Consider the following 14,509-nt stretch of genomic DNA (forward strand, 5'->3'; position numbering starts at 1 on the left):
AAGGCCCCAGGAGATCCCTGCTTGGATGACACTGGCCTTTTGTGGTGCCCGTTTCTTCTCTTCGCTTATTTAAGAGGAAAACTCCCAGTTCCACTCCTGTTCCAAACACAGACGTGCAGTGGAAAGGCTGGGAGCTGCCTGCTGTAGCCACTACACAGCATTAGCCATCCGGTCAAAGCCTTAACAGATAAGGTGGCGGAGTTACAGCTCCAAAAGACCAGGTGGTGGGGGAAGGACCCCAAAGTGTTCCAGAGAGGAGATGGCAAGAGTCAGAATCGGCATCAGCCTGAGAGCAGGGCTCTTCTGTTAGAGTATGGGATCAATGATCTGCCTTTTAAAGCTTTACATCTACAAAGACTGAGTCTTTAAGGACATTTGGGTTTTTCCTTAGGAAGCTGCTTTGATTCCTGAGCCCCAGCACAATCCTGGTGGCACAGAATAAGCAGAAGCAGGCTTGTTCTTGGTCACTCTGGAGTGCTTATTGCAGCAGAGAGCACTTACAGCGTGACTCCGATTCCTTAATTAGAGGACACCATTTACATTAGTAACTTAAATCTTAGAAAATGGCTTGATCTGAAAGCAGCCCATGTGTTCCGCACAAGAGGGCTAAGAAAAGCACCTATCGCTTACTCTCCAGGGATGTGCAAATGCAAAGATTATGGCTACTCATTGAAACCAAATACTCTTCAGAGAACCATGTTATAGCAGGGAAATACGCCCAAGCATCCTGTGATGGAACCTTTTCCATAATGATATTCTTGTAAGGGAATGAACAGAGTGTTGGATGTGAGGTATGATAACCCTCAGCAGACACTGGTCTGGGCAGAAAGCAGGCTCCTTCTCATTAGAAACTGCTCTGAGGTGCAGAGATCACCCAGTGAGGTGCAGAGATTACCCAGTGCCGCTGAGGTCAGGTAAGTCTGTACCAGCTTTAGTCCAAGTCCTGTCTGGACAGGATTTGCTCCAGTTCTGCTGTTGAGCAGAGTGGCTCTGGTGCAGCTAAAGCCACAAAGGCTGTCAAATCCCTTTCCTTCCATGGATGTGCCAGTCAGGCCCACCAAATACATAGGTTAATAAATACCAGAGACAGTTTGCTTACAGTCATTTGTGGAGGAAGAGAATTACTCCTAATTCACCTGTATTAGGGAAATGCTGAAACTTGAAGTTTGGGAAAAACTGTAGCAAAGCCAGTGGTGCACCCGGAATGAAAGGACAACAAAGCCTGAATCACAGAGGGTCTGAGTAGCAGCAGAATAGCTCTTAGAATCCCTATCCCATCATAATTAAATGCATCAGCGATTCTTAAGGGCAAGGGCAAGGACAAGCCTGTGTGGAGTGTTTCAGTTCCTGCCATGGCAGAATAGGATGGATCAGGTGTTCCTGTTGTGCAGCTTTGCAGTGAACCATGCAGGACAGGTACCTCAACAACAGGTACATTTTGGAGGCTGCACTTCACTGACCTAATAAACACCTTGGCATTGCAGGCTTGCACCAGTTAGCAACACCTTTCAGTTACAGGAAGAACACTCGCCTATTGTAGCAATTTTCCTTCCTGGCTGTAAAACCAACAAGGATTCATTTCATTTACAGTAAGAGGAGTAGCAGTTCTCTTCCTGTTGGAGATTGCCTCCTGGCTGCCCACCAGCACTATAGCTCCTGCTGTGCTGCTCACCCTGCTCACAACCATCTCCTCCCAGTCGTGATGCAGTCGTGGCTGTGCCCTGCATGAAGCGGCCCTGGTGCACCCATTACCTTGCTGGTTCTCATAAAAGACTGATTTATCTGATTTTTTTTCACACTAAGCTGCTTTAGACATTTTATTTTCTCGGTATCCCACTCATGCTGAGCGCTGTGTGGGTCCTCAGCCCTGCCTGCAGCCAGGGGTCATGCTCCAGGCCACTCCCAGAGTAGGAAACAAACAGCACTGCTCATCCCTGACCCCCTGCCTCGCTCTGCCCTGGGAGATGAGTTTTACTCAAGCAATGTTTGCATCCTGCAAACCAGCAGCAGCCCTAGGTTCTGCCTTCTAAACGCAGTTTGTATTCTAAGGTTCACTGACAATTTGAATCACAGAATCTCCAGGTAGAAAAAGCCAAAATTACCCCATTTGTCCACTGTTAAACTATATCCCCTAAGCACTTCACCTGCCCATCTTTTAAACACCTCCAGGGCCCGAGAATCCTTTCAGTGAAGAAAGGTTGAGCTGTTTAACCAAACATGAATCAATCAAACACAGCAATGTGCAACAGAGAAATCATTTTTTCTCATCTTCAGGTAACCAGACTTTGTGCTGATGTATAATTACAGCAGTAGTTGGCAGCTCTACTGGTTGGTTTTGATCCCTGTTGTTGGTGTTCGGTCTGAAATAATCAAGCAGTAAAATAAACAAACGCGCTGGTGTATCTGTAAAGCTCTCATCTTGCAGATCTCTTCTCAAGCTGCCCAGTCCTGAGGGTTTTAGAGGTGTTGCAATGTTATCACAGTCTCATATAATGGAAGCTAAGAACACAAGTTCTGGAACAGAGCTTTAGCTGATGCAGTGATCACCAGAGTTCATCCCCATTTAAAAATAAGTTGGTTTGGTTAAAATTAAAAACATGTAACTGGAGGTAGCACCACTCTTTATATCTGCCAGCTGGAGAAGGGGAAACAGTGCACCCAGGTTCAGGAAAGGGGAGTAGCACAGCTTTTGTTTGCACACACTGAAGTTAAACCAAGTTTCTCAGCAAGAAACCATCTCTCACACTTGCCTTCAGCTGGTGCAGGAACAGGTACATGCACAGAAAAGACCTGTTCAACAGCCATTCAGCATTAACTGAACCACAGGGAGGCACTAAAAAGCCAAGACACCGTAGCACCTGATCCTTACGTTTTTTATTTATCATTGAAGAAACACACAGCAGCAAGTTCTGTGCTGGCTTCAGCATGACCCAATAATTAAATCATCGCACCCCAGAGTCGAAGCCAACACTTCGAAGCCGTTACTACAAATCACTTATTTGGAAAGAACTGACCCTGAAGACAAAGAATTGGGGAAAGATTCACCAATTTCACCAAATCCACACATTTTAAATTTGATGATAATAAATCCTTGAAAGGCATGAATTATCCAGTAATGGAAACAGCTGTTTTGCTACTGGCAATGGAAAATACAGAGCCGTATGCTTACCAAAACACTGGAACTGCAAGAGCTTGATGTTTTGGGGTTGTACCCTGCAGCAGGAAATCGTAACTGGAACCATAACTGCAGGACAGCCTCGTAGGCATCGTGTATTCAAGTAAACCTACAGTGTAGCTAATGCTTAGAACAGTTATTGGATTTATTTCAGATTTAAACAACTAACTGAATTTAGATAGTGATGAAACATGCCTCTCAGAAACCGCCTGCCCTCAAATATGCCTCTGGAAAAAAGGGCTTTTTAGATCTATTTTTCTGGCTAATTACAGAATCTCTGCTTTTTCAATAATGTGTGAACAGAGAGATGTTCACACACACGGTCTGTGATGATAATACCCCCATTCCAAATTAAGAAAGACTAAAAATAACAAGGTCAAGCCTGTTTTGGTGCGAGATAGAAGTGTTACTCAGGACAGTCTTGCTTCTTTTTCTTTTAGCAACCAATGACCCCCCAAATGAGCACCATTTGAAGTTTCAAACCTTGGCATTTCAATTTCCAACCTTCTGCTGTGAGTTTTGCACATGATCAATCTAGATAAGTAATTCAAGCTCATGCTTTCATGTTACCTCAAAACGTTTGTTAAAGAATTCCAATTTGAGAATGTTTATAAGCACAAATATAATCCCACAGATTTGATCAAATCAAAGCTAAAACATTGGTTAAACCCCGTGATTTTCACTTAACGCCGTACAGTGGTCCAACCTTCCTCATCTGTCTCATTTTTAGTACGGCGAACGGGCTCACGTTCCTTTTCGGTTTTCCAGGAACCCTTCTCCTTCTCCCCGTCTCTTTCTCGATCTTTTGATGCTGGTGGGGTAGCAGAAGCTGGAGGAGCAGCAGGAGCGGGAGCCGATCGTCGAGGTGTGTCACGTTCTTCTCCACGTTCCTCTCTCCTGTCATCGGCGCGCCGCCAGGAGCTGGCTACAAACACGGGAAAACAAGAAAACAACCTTTGTCACGCTCCATCAAGAGTTCAAACAGCACCAACAGCCTGATTTACTGATTCTCGGCCCTGCCAAGAGGCAGCTGGGGATGGCAGCCAACAGCATAGGTTAATATTGTGGCAAAGGAATGGATGGGAACTACTCAGGCCTCTTCAGATTCAGGATTGCTATGAGCAACCCAAGTGTCATCTTTAAAACAGCAGCTGTAGCAAGACTGTGCTACTGGTGTTGGTTGCTTTATGATGTACAACCGTATTTTTAGAAGAAAGAAAAGCACTAAGACATCTCCTTGGAAGTGACTGAACACTGAAAACAGAAAAATCCTAACTGAAAAACACCTGTGGAAAATGTTTAGGTGTTCACTGTCCTGAATCACTGCTCAGCTTGCTGAGATCAGAGGTATAAACAGCACCAGACTGCACAACTCTACTGGTAACAGCATTCACCATCCTTTACCATGCAAAGAATTGTTCATTTCCCCCAAAAAAGATGTTAAGAATTTGACCCCAGCTCTGTGTGGACAAAGCCACATCAAACACCAAAGCAGGCAGTCAGGCACCACCACCTGTGAGTGTATCAAACTCCCCACATCCAACCCCCGGCCTTCCCACCAACAGAGTCCCATGGGCCACGTTCTGTTGGGGTCTGCCCTCCGAGAGCCCCCTCCCACGTTCACGGAGCACCAAACGGGATCCTGAACCTGAGAACGCTGCAACTGGAAGATGTGGTATCTTATGCTCAGTGTATTTGCTGTTACTGTGCTTATGAACACAACAAAGGGTTAATAAATGTACATAATGAAAACGGGTTCATGTATGCTATTGGAATAGAGGATTCTTCAAAATCAACACCATCAATAAGCCTTGTTTGGAAATGTTCCCTTACAATTTAATGGCTTTAAGAAACGAGCCAGAAAATACTTTCTGGGACATCTATCTTGATAATTTAAGTTCAAGAATTCCATTCACCCTGAACATAATCCTAGTATGGAAATGTCATCCTTAAAAAGTTCTCCTTCCACTGTGGATGTGAAATTTGATAGAAAAGAGTGCAACTGAAAACGCTAAGAGTTCTCAATGACATTAAAGCTTCTTTCCATTACTTTGCTTACACAAAGGAGGTGAAGTGGCTGAAAGTGTAACTTATTCTCTTTTTACCACCTTCCAGCACTGTCCTGAGTGACACAAAGGAGCTGTAGTGAACATAAGCCTTTAGGAACACCAAATACACCTACGTTCTTCACGGTCAGATCTGAGGGGCGGTCCTCTTCTGAGGGGTGGCTCTCTGTCATCGGTGCGTCGCTCTCTCATGTCACGACCACCTCTGTCCCATTCCTCACGACGACCCGAATCTCTCCAGCTGGAAGTTTCCTCTGCCGGTCCTCTTCTCCAGCCAGCATCATCCCTTTTGCCATTCAAAACATAAAATACGACTAAGGGTCTCCCCGCACCTGAAGGGCTCTACAAGAAAGCTGGGGAGGGACTTTTTACAAGGGTCTGTAGTGATAGGACGGGGGAGAATGGCTTTAAATTGGAAGGGGGAAGATCTATATCAGACACTAGGACAAAATTCTTCACAATGAGGCACGGGCCCAGGTTGCCACGAGCAGTTGATGGTTTTGCCCCATCCCTGGAGGTGTTCCAGGCCAGGCTGGATGGGGCTTTGATCACCCTGATCCAGTGGGAGGTATCCCTGACAATGGCAGGGGATGGAACTGGATGGGCTTTGAGGTCTCTTCCAAGCAATTTATGATTCTAAACGTGGAGATTTTTCCACTGCTATAGAAAGCAGCAATAAGAAATCACAACACAGATACTTTCAGGTCCCTAACACACTGACATACTTTCAAATCCTCTTGTTTTTCGGGAGCCTGACGTGAAATTCTCTTGGTATCAGGTTAAAATCAATATAAAAAGCAGTAAAGTATTTGGGGATTCCTTCAGTAAACAGTTAATGGCTTCTTAAAAGCAACAAACCCAAAAGGCCCCAAAATGCCACTATTCAATTACTGCTTTCAAGAGTTTCATTTCATCCAGCCCACCCACTGCTCCTCTTGCTCAGCAACACTGAGTTGTTTCTTCAACATCAGGGCACTCCGGGATGGTTTTAGCAGAAGCATTCTACAAGTATTTAATCAGAGAAGTCAAACCTGGGACGCCTGAAACGATCATCTCGATCAAAATCTCTCTCTCTGTCAAATTCACGGTCCTTTTCACTCTCATCTCGATCTTTGTCTCGGTCCCATTCCCGGTCTCCTGGGGGTCTGGACTCTCGGGGAGGCCCCCAGCTGTCCTCACGAGCCTTTTCTCGTTCTCTCCATCCCCCTGTAAGTAAGAAACAAAGGGATTTGTGACTGGCCTCTGGTCTCAATGCACATAAAGAGTCCTTCACAGAAACCGGTTCTTCAAGTCTCAGTCCCTGAGGATCCAACTCTAGAGGCCTGTAAGCAGCATACATACCGAGTGGCAACTATGACAAAGCACTGCAGATGCTGCTCAATGTGAAGACACTTTTTAATCACTATTTTAAATACTGGTATCATTCACAGTGTTTCCTTTACTATGCACGCTGCTTTTCCCAGGCTCAGTGTTGGGCCCAGACCTGTTCAACATCTTAATTGATGATTTGGGTGGGGGGATCGAGTGCTCCCTTACTAAGTTTGTGGATGACACAGATCTGGGCGGAAGGTTTGGTCTGCTTGATGGTGTGGAGGCTCTACAGAGGGATTGATGGGCTGACACCAAAAGGATGAGGTTCAACAAGGTCAAGTGTTGAGTCCTGCACTTGGTCCACAACAACCCTGTACAGCATTACAGCCTTGGGGAAGAGCAGCTGGAAAGCTGCCCGGCAGAGAAGGACCTGGTTGACAGCAACTGAACATGAGCCACCAGTGAGCCAGGAGGCCAAAAAGGCGACCAGCATCCCAGCCTGGATCAGAAACGGCGTGGCCAGCAGGACCAGAGAAGTGATTGGTCCTGAGAAGTGGTCCAGAAAAGTGATTGGTCCTGGACTCATTGCTGGTGAGACTGCACCTCAAATCCTGGGTTCAGTTTTGAGCCCCTTGCTACAACAAGGACCTTGAGGTTCTGGAGCGTGTCCAAAGAAGGGGAACGGAGCCAGGGAAGGGGCTGGAGCACAAGGGCTATGAGGAGCGGCTGAGGGAGGCTCAGGCTGTTTAGTCTGGAGAGGAGGAGGCTAAGGAGGGACCTCCTTGCTGTCTACAACTGCCTGAAAGGAGGTCAGGGTGTTGGTCTCATCTCCCAACTGACAAGCGATAGGACAAGAGGGAATGACCTCAAGTTGTGCCGGGGAGGTTTAGAATGGATATCAGGAAATATTTCTTCAATGAAAAGAGTGGTGGAGTCTCCATCCGTGGAGGTGTTTAAAAAGTGTGTAGATGTGGCACTTGGGAACAGGGTTTAGCAGGCACAGTGGGGCTAGGCTGATGGCTGGGCTGGATGAGCTTAGAGTCTTTTCCAACCTTAATGATTCCACATATTAATTTCAGACAGAGGGGGAAGAGAAAGAGACTGAGGTGTGCTCATCTAGTGGGAACGTTGCTCTCTCATCAGAACATCCAGCTTGGATATTTTCATTTTGCACACAGGTAAACTACCGGCTTTACTGTGTGACCGTTAGTGATCTGCCAGGCAAGCAATCAACACTGCTGCACATTAGCCAAACAGAGTTGATAGTCTCATCTCTGCCATCAAGGTTTCATCCATTATCTGCTAGGTTATCACACACTTTGGAGGGAAGATTGTATCATTATGTTTTACCTGGTTTACCAAATGGCCTCCAAGGACCTGGCCTTGAATCTTCACCGCCACGCCACGGGCCCCTGTCGTCATCCCGTCTGGAGAGCCTGTCATCATCTGCGCTACGCCACGGCCCCCTGTCATCGTCGCGCCTTGGCATCCTGTCATCATCCATCCCACGCCTGGGACCTCTGTCGTCATCCATCCCGCGCCTGGGACCTCTGTCGTCCTCTGCTGCACGCCAGCTGCCCCGGTCGTCGTCCAGCCCACGCCTGGGCGGCCGGTCATCATCCAAAGCCCGCCGGGGTGGCCTGTCGTCATCCAGCCCACGCCTGGGTCCTCTGTCATCATCTGCTGCACGCCAACTGCTTCTGTCATCATCTAAGCCGCGTCTGGGTGGCCTGTCATCATCCAAAGTACGTCTGGGCGGCCTGTCGTCATCCATTCCACGTCTGGGTGGCCTGTCGTCATCCAAACTACGTCGGGGAGGCCTGTCATCATCCAACCCACGCCTGGGACCTCTGTCATCATCCATTCCACGCCTGGGACCCCTGTCGTCATCTGCAGCCCGCCAGCTCCCTCTATCATCATCCAGCCCACGCCTGGGTGGCCTGTCCTCATCCAATCCACGTCTGGGCGGCCTGTCCTCGTCCCCTTCACGCCTGGGTGTTCTGTCCTCATCCCCTTCACGCTTGGGTGGCCTGTCTTCCGCTGACTCTGCAGAAGGTTGTTCCTTCTCTTCTGCAGCACCACGCCGCGGCAGATCGTCCCCGCGCCGCGGCAGATCGTCCCCACGCCGCGGCAGATCGTCCCCACGCCGCGGCAGATCGTCCCCACGCCGGAAAGGTCTTTCATCTTCTCTTGCTTCTCCTCGACGCCAATCTCTATAAAACCACAGGGAGCAAACAAAAAGTAAAAGATGACATTCAGGAAAGCTGTACATCGTAGACCTACACTACTGAACCCCTCAAAGACATTTCTGAATGTATCCGCTTGATGTATGATCACAGATGCATTTACAGAGCTTGCAGTTTGCAAACGTATGTATTGTAATAGCCCTCACTGTGATGGAGAAGTGGTAGGTCACTATCCCTACAGCTTCAGTAAGGACGGAATGGCTTATTATCTCCTTCAAAACAAATGGTGTGAAGGGAATAACCACAGTCCCCTGTTGGTCAACTGCTGCAACACAACAGAGGAGAGGTTTGCCTTCTACGCCAAGCCTAATGTGACAAATTTGAACTGGGTCTCAAAGAAGCAACATTAAAAACCCACAGCCACCAAGTAGGCATCCCCCTTCCTCATGCACATGACAACCTACGGACCAGCCCCGGTTTCCATAGAATCATAGAATGGTTTGGGTTGGAAAGGACTTTAAAGATCATCTAATTCCAACCCCCCTGTCATGGTCAGGGACATCTCCCACTGCATCAGGGGCTCCAAGCCCCATCCAACCTGGCCTTGACTAGGACCTGGACTAGGGCCTCCCCACCCTCATTGTTTAGAACTTCCTCTTCATGCCTAGCCTAAACCTTCCCCTCTCCAATCTAAGGCCACTCTCTCTCGTTCTATAGCTACACGCCTTCGTAAGAAGTACGCAGTTTTCTTGTAGCCCCTTCAGGTACTGGAAGACCATTATAAGGTCTCCTCAGAGACTTCTGTTCTCCAGCCTGAACAACCCCAACTCTTCGAGTCCTTATCCCAGAGCTGCTCATACGCTTTGGCACAGCTCCTGCCCAACTGACTGGCAACGCTTTCACTGACAAGCAGCCACAACAGATACAGCAGGACAAGGCAGCAAACGCATTACTCAATCCACGGCTACTCCATGATGGCAAGTGGGCACACCAGGCTCTGGCTGCGCAAGCACAGACTCTCCTTGCTAGGAGAGATGTGGGAAGTAAAGGATTGGTGAGAATTTTCCCTGGGCTATGGAGTCATCAGTTCATCTTTGACCAATGTTTGGATCAGACACAGACAAGCAACGGTCACAGCCTCCTACTCCTGTCACTTCCCTGGACGCATTGTTTAGTTTAATGTCTACAGGATTTTACACAGACCATATACTTAGCTTTGTCACCAGATTAATTCCTTTGTTTCAGGAAGTTACCCTTCCTAAGCTGGTTCCTCAGCACTGAAAAGCAACAAGCAATGGCGCATCACAGCTATGCTGGTACCTGCTTCTTGGCAGGAGAGGAGAAAGTGCAGTGGAGTTGAACCCCATGGATTCAGAAACCAAAACAAACCAACCCCACAGGTTTAGAAATTGCCTGCGCAACTAAAATGTAAACAAAAGAACAGCCAGGACTTGCTGCAAAACAACAGATGTGAGGCTGGGCGAGGTGAAAACAGAGGTAACTGTTTGTGACAACTCTGCATCTCGAGATTTTGAGGAATGGCAAGCAGCCTATTACCAGGTTTTACAAAAATGCAATTACTATTTAGCTGTGAGACAAAAACATGGCACGGAGATTGTTAATGTCCACTTAGGAGTCAAATCAGATCATTATCTTTGAAAAATCTGATTATTTTGATAATAAACATAGAAATAAACTTCATTGAATGAACGAGTATTTAATTCAGTCATACTTGGGTGCTGGTTTTATTAACTGTTATTACTGTATTTTTTAAACTGTTCTTTGAGTTTTTTGCATATTTTTTCCCGTTTGCCAACTTTCCTATTCATATTTCAGCTTTTGCCATCCTTCCCTCTTAGGAATCCTAGCTTCCACTTTAAAAAGTTTACTGAAATTAAGAGTCAAACAGCGTCTGACTGAAGAACCTGAGGTCCCTTCCAACCTGGCATTCTACGATCTAATAATTAACAAGAAGAAGGATGTATTAATGTTAAGAATATTACTGACCAGCAGTCACTGGCAGCAATGCAGCCCAGTTTCCATTATGATAGAACGGTTTGGGTTAGAAGGGACTAGATTAGACATCAGGAAGAAATTCTTCACAATGAAGGTGGGCAGGCCGTGGCCCAGGTTGCCCAGGGCAGTGGTGGCTGCCCCATCCTGGAGGTGTTCAAGGCCAGGCTGGATGGGGCTTGGAGCCCCTGATCCAGCGGCAAGAGTCGAGCGGCAAGAGTGGCAAGGGTGGAACTGGATGGGCTTTGAGGTCCCTTCCAGCCCAAACCATGCTATGAGACACTATTCAGTTAGCGCAGCGTTAGCAGTAGCAATGAAAAGGGAGCCTGCACATTTTTAGCCTGATACAACTGCTGATCCTAATGCAATGCTTACCTTTCCGGCGGTGCTCGTCGCCATTCGGATTCAGGCTCACCACCTCTTCTCCAAGAGCTTTCAGACTCCCTGTCACCCCATCGAGATTCCTGAATGTCAAAAGAAATTAGAAACGTTCTGTCTGAATACTTCAAAACGAAGATTTTCAATGTACAAGTGACTCCTTTCAGAGCATAATACACAGAGGTCATTAAAAACTCTCTTGTTACACTGCACAGGACACTGAACCATCAGGAGTTTGAATAAACTCAGCATGGTCTTAACTGACTGAGTTCAGCGTTTCTGGCAGAATTTAAACACAATACGGCTCACTTTGCACCAAATCCTTTACCAGCAGGACAGGATACAGGCAAATACACCAAAAAGATTATAAACAACTGCTACAGCGAGCCACTGCTGCCCTGTTAACACAAGATGATGTTCGAACAGTTTCACTTTGCTACTGCTTAATGACAGCAGGAATGAATGAAACCTTTATTTGGTTTTGTGCTTTCTAACCAGATCAGAAAACGTAACTGAATAAATGCCCCCCTGTAACAAATACCGTTTTGCTCTGGGTTTACACAACATGGTCCCTCAATGCCCAGAACAGGAGAGATGGTGGTTATTCACACGGGTTCCTTGGCTGCAGCGCAGAGCAATCAATAGCTCTTTTTAATAAAGGTAAAATGTCTCTCCCCATTGCAGGACAAAGACAAATTATTTACACTATCTTAACACAGCTGTTTATTCCTTGGTTCCACAACAAGAGCAAATTAGGTAAACCCTATAAAACACCCGATTTCCCATAATCACACCACCTCTTTATAGAAGGGTGTTCAGTTTTTAAACTTCTCTATGAAAAGCGTTCTTATTTGTCCTAATTTACGCTTCAATAAGGGGACTACAACCTACATGGGGTACTAGAGGAAAAAATAGCCCACCTTCTTCTTCCAAACAATCTACAGAAGGAACAAACAAAAAGAAAACAAGCCTGGAAGCATTTGCCTACCTTTCTTGAAAACGGGTCATCCAGACCTCTTCTTTCTTCTTCTCGACGACGCTCCCTTTCTTCGATCTCCATTTCTCTTTGACGTTTTTTCTTCTCCAGTTCTTCCAGTTTTTTGACACGTTCCTGGTACTCACGCTGTTCCTGCTCCCGTTTCTCACGCTCGATGCGTTCCTTTTCCTCACGCTCTGCACGTAGAGAAATAAATAAAAGCATTATCAAGATAAATTCCATTCCTTGCTGTATCCACAGTTACAAAATACAATCGCTCCCCTTTGACTCGTGTTTCACAGGACACATTTAATCACAGAACATGCTTTCTGGAAGCAGCCTAACTCCAAAGCAATAGGAAAAGAGACCTTGACAGTGAGGAAGGAAAGAAAACGCTCAAATGCCCGTATCTTTATTATCTGTGGTACAGACTGCAAACATGCCAGGTAAAATATCTGCAAGTATGGCAGAGGATCCCTTCCTCAGAAACAGTCAAACAAAATCATCAGCTAACAGTGTCAGGAATCTGATAGTCAGGACTACTTGGGTTCTGTCAGATTGTTGTTTTAATATTGCATCACTATGAGCTTCGATACAGAAAATCTTCATCCACCAAGTGACAAGCAGGAAAGGAATTTACCTTACAGGATGCCCATCACCTCTTCTCTTCTAAAGCCTTGAAACAGGCTACCAGACAAAGGAATTCACAGTTAAAGCTGTGAGTCACCTGCAGTTCTTTATCCAACACCTCTGTCTTTCTATTCTCCTTAAGATGCATCAGAACTCAGACTAAAAGAAATTCAAGGACTCAATTTTTCATTATCCTCCCTTAATTTATTTCCTCCTCTGTTCATGTCTGGGAGACGAGGAGGGCAGGAAGCACAATTTGCTTTAATTTTCCCTTCCTTCTACACAGTTTTATCTTCATCCCTACGCTGCCCACATGAGCATTCAGAGAGTGCATTAGTTAAAATGTAAAGGTACAGCACCTAGCAGCGACAGTCTTCTCCACTGACTGAAAACACAGGGATGTTCTCTGAGACAGTGAAACACGTAAACCAAAAGTCACCTGTGTACACATCTGGAATGGGTCAGGGATGCAGAAAACAACAATCATGTTTTCAGTTGTACCTTTAAGCATCTGTTCTTCTCGTAATCTTTGCTCTTCCTCCTCCTTCTCTCTGTAGTAAGTAATGCGTCTCTCTTCTTTGCGCTGTTTCTTGCGTTCCTCCAAACGATTGCGCCTTTCTTCTGCCAAACGTTCCTGAAACTGCTTGAGTTTATCCTGAAACACAACACACACATGTGAAACCACCAGTATTATGTTTTTTAAGAGCCAGATGAACGGTTACACAAATTGCTAAATGAAGCTGCAGAGAAACACAAACTAACAACAACATACTAATTTTGATCCACTGGGAAACAACAATCTGTTTGCCATTTTAACCTCTTCTGCAATAAACTTCACATAATGGAACATGCTCCTACTCAGAAGACGGACAATCAGACAACGCTAGAATCAGAGAATGGGTTGGGCTGGAAAGGACCTTAAAGCCTTTCCAGTTCCAACCCCCTGCCATGGCAGTTCAGATCCTCACTTGAGGGGAATATTTTCTTGCAATACCAGATCTTGTGTACCTCATAAACTGTTCGTCGTGATGCTTTCAGCCTGGCTTCAAATAAATCTCTGTCCTCCAACATCCTTGAGAGTCTGCTCTTATGCTCAAGGGCCTTCTCACGCTCCAGCTGCAAAGTGGTGATCTGAAAAGTATATAATATTAAAAGAATTACAAAGTAAAACCTTACTGTATACTTGTATTCAATCTACCTCAGCCACTAGAAAGAGAAGTGATCTTTTCCTCTTTCAGATCTGAGACAGAAGATCCTGCTGTCCACCACCATGAAGAAATCACGAAGCAAACAATTCCTTTTATATCAATTTTCCTTTCTTCCCTTGCACTGAGGTGGAGAGAAAGACAGCAAACCCCACTACTTTTCTTTCATCGCTAATGGATTTCATCATCTGAACAGAAAATTCTTACCCTTTCTTCTTCCTGCTGCTCCCACAGCTCCATGTCATGCACTCTTTGCTCCTCGTACGCAGTCTTTATCAAAGGTATTTCTTCCAAGCGCTTTGCTCTTTCAAAGTAGTCAATCTGAATAAAGATAACGTACCTTCAGAATGTCAAAATTCAAACAACAAATCCGGGAAACTCAATCTTCAGCATCTCCCAAAGAGAACCCTCATATCTGGAGACTTCTCCAATAAATCTGATATTATTGTTACAGAACAACCACACTGGATCACATCTAAGGTCCTCCTAACCAAGAACCTGCCTCTTATCTCAGCAACTCAGTGCACACTTAGGCAAGGAAGCAAGAACAGAGGTAGGCATATACACAC

At 45.9% G+C, this 14,509-nt stretch overlaps 1 protein-coding gene across 1 annotated transcript in view; it reads right to left on the reverse strand.

Annotated features, from left to right (window-relative positions):
* Positions 1 to 2,857: 2,857 nt before the first annotated feature.
* The window catches only part of EIF3A (eukaryotic translation initiation factor 3 subunit A), a 31,901-nt gene continuing 20,249 nt past the window's right edge, over positions 2,858 to 14,509 (reverse strand). Inside the window, exons 14-22 of the mRNA XM_069863706.1 lie at positions 14,148 to 14,261; positions 13,744 to 13,866; positions 13,237 to 13,390; positions 12,118 to 12,302; positions 11,127 to 11,215; positions 7,903 to 8,765; positions 6,273 to 6,447; positions 5,358 to 5,527; positions 2,858 to 4,100 (exon numbers count right to left, since the gene is read on the reverse strand). Coding sequence (XP_069719807.1) covers positions 3,859 to 4,100; positions 5,358 to 5,527; positions 6,273 to 6,447; positions 7,903 to 8,765; positions 11,127 to 11,215; positions 12,118 to 12,302; positions 13,237 to 13,390; positions 13,744 to 13,866; positions 14,148 to 14,261 — 2,115 coding nt within the window. The 3' untranslated portion in view covers positions 2,858 to 3,858. The remainder of the gene's footprint in view (positions 4,101 to 5,357; positions 5,528 to 6,272; positions 6,448 to 7,902; positions 8,766 to 11,126; positions 11,216 to 12,117; positions 12,303 to 13,236; positions 13,391 to 13,743; positions 13,867 to 14,147; positions 14,262 to 14,509) is intronic.

This window comes from Phaenicophaeus curvirostris, chromosome 9, assembly GCF_032191515.1.
Source record: "Phaenicophaeus curvirostris isolate KB17595 chromosome 9, BPBGC_Pcur_1.0, whole genome shotgun sequence".
In the NCBI taxonomy this organism is placed as follows: Eukaryota; Metazoa; Chordata; class Aves; order Cuculiformes; family Cuculidae; genus Phaenicophaeus; species Phaenicophaeus curvirostris.